Source organism: Pan paniscus, chromosome 8, assembly GCF_029289425.2.
Source record: "Pan paniscus chromosome 8, NHGRI_mPanPan1-v2.0_pri, whole genome shotgun sequence".
Taxonomy (NCBI): Eukaryota; Metazoa; Chordata; class Mammalia; order Primates; family Hominidae; genus Pan; species Pan paniscus.
The window spans coordinates 82,724,219-82,730,218 of record NC_073257.2 but is presented as its reverse complement, the minus strand read 5'-3'; the positions used below and the strand labels follow the sequence as shown (position 1 = coordinate 82,730,218).

Below are 6,000 nucleotides of genomic sequence, written 5' to 3'. Positions count from 1 at the left end.
AACCTGTTGAATATGTATATCTGGACACCCTATTCAGCATAAATCCCTGTCTTATTCTCCCCACCTTCGAAGTGTCTGTTTCTGGCTTCTGGCCAGAGGCTACGTTTCCCAGCCTGTCAGAATGACCACCCAGCAGGTTGCAACCCTTTATGAGAAATAAAGCTCTCCTTTCCAAATGTGTATGAACCTCATCTTTCCTCAGTAGACACAACAAGCCTGACACTGCAGGGTAGCTCTGGGCAACTCTTGGTCAGACCAATGGGGAGGCTCCCAGCCTGGCTGCAGGATGGAGGGGCAGACACAGCCAGCTCTATATCCCTGCCCTGCTCAGTCAGCAGCCTGTGGGTGGAGTGTGCTGGATGGGGGAGCAAGGCCTTGGCACGAACACTGTGTTGGATCCAGAAGTGCAATTGCTGGAAGGTGGTCCAACTGTTCTCTCTGCAGCAGGAGCAGGTTGCCTGAGGGGAGAAGTGAGTGGTGCACCCCTATGGAGGACACAGAGGGAGCTTCCAGGACTCCCCGGGCAGCCTCCTAGTCCCAGTCCCTGCTGCATTCCTGCCATGGTCCTCTGCTGGTCATATATATACATATATATATATATATATACATATATATATATATATATTTTTTTTTTTTTTTTTGAGATAGAGTCTCTCTCTTTCACCCAGGCTGGAGTGCAGTGGCGCGATCTTGGCTCACTGCAACCTCTGCTGCCTCAGCCTCCCGAGTAGCTGGGATTACAGGTGCCTGGCACTAATTTTTATATTTTTAGTGGAGACAGGGTTTCACCATCTTGGCCAGGTTGATCTTGAACTCCTGACCTCATGATCCACCCACCTCAGCCTCTCAAATTGCTGGGATTACAGGTGTGAGCCACCGTGCCATGGAGTCATATTTTTTACACTCTCCCTCTTTGCTTAAGCTAGCTGGGGCTGTTTTCTGAAATATGTCACCCAAAGGAGTCTAATTATTACCTGTACAAAGATTTGTGTTTGAAGACATTATTTGAAGTATTGTTGTAAGTTTTAACATTAAAAACCCCAATGCAAGTCTATATATCTTGTTAGAGGTTTGAATTACACAGGTGTATGCATTTGTAAAAACTCATCAAATGGGCTGGGCGCGGTGGCATACGCCTGTAATCCCAGCACTTTGGGAGGCTGAGCTGGATGGATTATTTGAGGTCAGGAGTTCAAGACCAGCCTGGCCAACATGGTGAAAACCCACCTCTACTAAAAATACAAAAATTGTTAAGTAAGATTGGCTAGGTCCAGGTTCATTCTACCTCTGCACAGTGAATAAATCATGATGACATGGGTTTTGCAAAAGAGAAAGATTTATTTGCAAGGGCAATATATGAGGAGGTGGGAGAACAGCTCTCAAAACCACCCCCACCCGACCCTTGAGGATAAGGCTTAAGGATATTTACAGGTAAGGGAAGTGGGATGATCTAAATCATGGGGACAGGTGATTGGCAGTGGGAAAAAAATGAAGTGACAGGTTCCTCCTGAGCAAGGGTAGTCAGGCTTCACGGCACTTCACAGGGCACATGTAACAAAAATGGTGGCATTTGCATGATCTGAGGGTGGAGTTGTCGGCCCTCTGACTTCAAAAGGCCACCCCTTGGGCACTTGGGCAGTCTAGGGTGAAGGATCGGGGTCTCAGCTAGTTTGAACTAGACAGGCGCTGGCCAAGTTCCCGAAAAACACTGAAGTGAATATTACCATGGTGACCTATGAATGTTATCTATAAAGTAGCCAGTGAAGGTTAAGTTCCAGTGTTCAGCGGTGAGGCCTTCAGCTACCACAGCCTTCAGCTTCATAGAAAAAGCTTGGGAGGGGGAGAATTAAAAAAGCAACCCAAAGCAAGCAGGGCAGGTAGACCTGATGGAATTAGCCCGTTTTCAATGTTGTGTGTAAAGAACTTAGTGCGGGCCTCAGCACACAGTCAGTGCGCAACAGACCCTGGCATCTGCCCTGCCCTCCTTTAGGCCAAGGTGGAGAGGGAGAAGTGCTTTTTCTCCTTTTCCCTCAGGCTACGTAGAGGCAAGAGGGGGAAGGATCAGTCTGCTATTGCCAAGGAAGGGACACCACCCAGAGAAGGCAGTGACTGGCCAAGGTCCCCAGCAGGCTCTAGAATTAAAGTCACTCTGGAGCTTCCTGTCCCAAACCTGCTGTACTGGGCAATGCAAAGCAGGCAGGTTTTCTGGAAGCCAGGCTGTCTGCCCTAACCCAACCGAACACATTTATGGAAATTCCTGCTACACTCTCCCAGGGCCGATGTGCCAAGGGTTCTCCCGCTGTTGGCTTCCTCTGGGAAACCACCAAGTTAGTCCTTCCCAACGACTCTCCCTGGCCCACCAAGCCCACCTCTGCTCTCATCTTTAGAGAATTCTGCATGGCTTCCCCCAAGAAATACTAAGAAATGCCTTCATGCCTCTTACTGGCTCCTCTAGTGCCAGAGGACACCCAAGCTGAGGTGCTGCATTCCGAGAGCCAGTGGTGCCCTCTGCCCCTGACCCCCTGCCATCACTCATGAGTAATGTCACTTCCATACCACTAACTCTGATACTCCTCAGATGGACTCTTCTGCTCCAGGGCTCCTAATAACATACTCTACAGAACAAGACAATTCCTGCAGTGAGTACCTGCTGTGTGTACGGCCCAGCAATAGGAACTTCATGGTCATTAACTCTGATCCTTCCACTTACCCTACAAAATAAGCATTTTTTTCTTTTTCTTTTCTTTTTTTTTTTTTTTTTGAGATGGCGTCTCACTCTGTCTCACAGGCTGGAGTGCAGTGGCGTGATCTCGGCTCGCTGCAACCTCCGCCTCCCAGGTTCAAGTGATTCTCCTGCCTCAACCTCCCGAGTAGCAGGGATTACAGGCACCCACCACCATGCCCAGTTAATTTTTGTAGTTTTAGTAGAGATGGGGTTTCACCATGTTATCCAGGCTGGTCTTGAACTCTTGACCTCAGGTGATTCACTCACCTTGGCCTCCCAAAGTGCTGGGATTACAGGCATGAGCCACCACGTCCGGCCCAAAATAAGCATTTTAATCCCACTTACAATTGAGGACATTGTGTCTCAGAGAGGCGGTGTGATTTACCCAAGCTCTTTTGAACTGCTTCACTGTATGGATGGATGCTGAAACCACGCTTGCTGGCTGAGCAGAAAGGGGTGTGTGTAGCACACAGTGTTAGGTGGCCAGAGAAGCAGGCGGGGATGCCACACAGCCAGGGACAGCACAGAGAGGAGAAAGGCCCAACCACCCACTGGGCTGCATGGGTCACAGTGATACCTTTTAAAACCAGAGCCCAGGGAGTAGGAGTGAGAACAGGGAGGGAGATAAAGATACTGGTTGAATTTTCACAACTAGTGGATGGTTACACTGTACTTGTATGAATAAAAGATGAACAGCTTTTTGTAAGAGAAAACCAGTTACAATACATGTGTGCCAATTCTGCAGATACAGTTTGAGGTTTCCGCACTGAACACCACAAGAAAGGACCAGGCAGGCGATGGCCGGTGGGCGGCTTCATTCTTCCTGTTCATCCAAAACCAGTTCTTGTGACAAGTAGAGAAACCAAAGGCCCTTTGTGGATGGGCCCTTCTCAGGGTCTGGCCAGATCTCAAGTCTGGCTAAAGGATGGGAGAGAGGGTGCAGAGATTAAGAAGAGCTCAGACCATCAGTGCTATATGGTTTCCGGGGTGCGGTGGTCCCACCCGACACCACAGGCCCCCTGGCTCCCCCTGGGTCCACAACATCGCTGGTTCCTTGTTCTAGAAGCTTCAGAAGAGAGGGAAGTGGGGTCCTGGCTGGTTCTGGCCTATCACACCGACACTGTTCTCCAAACCCTGCCCCACCCTAGCTCTCACGACACCTGGCGAAAATGATTTGTTCGTTCTCTCTTGTCCTTGCAGTGCCACCAGCTCCTGGAAGGCAGGCTGTCCCCGTCCACAGCTCCCTGGTGCCTGGCATGGTGCCTGGTCTGTGTAGATGCCCAATTTTGCAGTGATCTGCTGCATCACTGCCCACAGCTGACATGCACAGACCTCCACCTTGCACATGACCCCTTATACACAGAACACTAAGGGCACTCATCACCACATTAAGGGGTGCACGTCCCAGGTGGACCCAGCTAAGGCCTGCCTAGTCTGGGCAAACTGGTGTGACAGGACCCCCAGAAGATTGAGGGGCTTCCAGGAAAGAACATGTCTTAAGGGAGTGGGAGCCAGGCATATCAAGGCTGCTAGCCTGGGGTACCGGGTCTCCACCAGGGCAGCAGGGAAGACAGGGTGGAGGCTTAACCAGGGACCTGGCCAAATCCTTGGTTAAAAGTAGGCACAGACCCAAGGTCAAGTCCCGCCTGACACGGCACAGCCTGGGCACCTGAAATGGGGGTGGGGGTAGGGTCAGGGATGTCTGAAGTCCTGGAAGCAATGAGGATGCCACATGACAGTGACCACACATATAGATCAATGGGGGACTCCTTCTGAGCACCCACAGGGCTTGGAGAGAGAGACTGGGCAAAGTCAGCTAAAACTGATTGTATACTCACAGGCACTGTCAGGCACTGTCCTAAAGGTTGCATGTATATTAACTCGTTTTTTAATATTATAATTCAGCAATATGTACTGGTATTTAAGAAAGAGACATAACAAAGAATGTATCAAAACATCACTAGTGGCCAGGCGCAGTGGCTGACACCTGTAATCCCAGCACTCTGGGAGGCCAAAGCAGGTGGATCACCTGAGGTCAGGAGTTTGAGACCAGTCTGGCCAACATGGCGAAACCTTGTCTCTATTAAAAATACAAAAATTAGCTGGGTGTGGTGGTGCGTGCCTAAAATCCCAGCTGCTTGGGAGGCTGAGGCCAGAGAATCGCTTGAACCCAGGAGGTGGAGGTTGCAGCGAGCCAAGATCGCGCCACTGGACTCCAGCCTGGGCGACAGAAAAAGATTTCATCTAAAAAAAAAAAAAAAAAAAAAAAAAATCACTAGTTTAGATTAACACAGAGGAAAGATCAGACTAAATGGTACTTTCTTAAAATGAGCTGCTAAGTTGTATATGTTTACGGTGTACAAAAGGATGTCTTGAGGTATATATACGTTGTGAAGTGGCTAAGTCAAGATATTTAACATACACCTTACTCACATACTTATCATTTGGTGACACATAGCTACCAAGTTACGAGAACACTTAAAATCTTCTCTCAGCAATTTTCAAATATACAACATTGTTATCAACTGTAGTAAGCATGATATACAATAGATCCCTTGAACTTACTCTAACCGAAATGCTGTGAACTTTGACCAACATCTCCCCAACCTCACCCCATTCCACCCCAGCCTCTGGTAACCACCATGTTACTCTGAGTTAGATTTTTTTAGACTCCACATATGAGATCATGTGATACTTGTCTTTTTGTGCCTGGCTTATTTCACTCAGGATAGTGTTCCCCAGGTTCACTCATGTTGTCACAAATGACAGGTTTTTTTGTTGTTGTTGTTTTTTTTTTGAGACGGAGTTTTGCTCCATGGCCCAGGCTGGAGTGCAGTGGCGTGATCTCAGCTCACTGCAACCTCCACATCCTGGGTTCAAGTGATTCTCCTGCCTCAGCCTCCCAAGTAGCTGGGATTACAGGCACCTACCACCACATCTGGCTAATTTTTGTATTTTAAGTAGAGACGGGGTTTCACCATGTTGAGCAGGCTGGTCTCGAACTCCTGACCTCAAGTGATCCACTCACCTCGGCCTCACAAAGTGCTGGGATTACAGGCGTGAGCCATTGCGCCTGGCCAGGATTTCCTTTTTAAAGGCTGAATAGTATCCCATTGTATACAGACCACATTTTCTTTATCCATTCATCCACTGATGAACACACTGATCCCATGTCTTGGCTACTGTGAATAATGCTGCAGTGAACATGGGGTGCAGACACCTCTCTGACACACGGATTCCATTTCCTTTGCATGTGTACCCAGGAGTGGGATGGC

The 6,000-nt window shown here is 48.8% G+C and overlaps 1 protein-coding gene across 1 annotated transcript in view; it reads right to left on the bottom strand.

Moving 5' to 3' along the window:
* Nucleotides 1–4,676: 4,676 nt before the first annotated feature.
* Nucleotides 4,677–6,000, bottom strand: part of PALD1 (phosphatase domain containing paladin 1) — a 93,704-nt gene continuing 92,380 nt past the window's right edge. Inside the window, exon 19 of the mRNA XM_055092944.2 lies at nucleotides 4,677–4,969. Within this exon, the coding sequence (XP_054948919.1) occupies nucleotides 4,751–4,969 (219 nt within the window). The 3' untranslated portion in view covers nucleotides 4,677–4,750. The remainder of the gene's footprint in view (nucleotides 4,970–6,000) is intronic.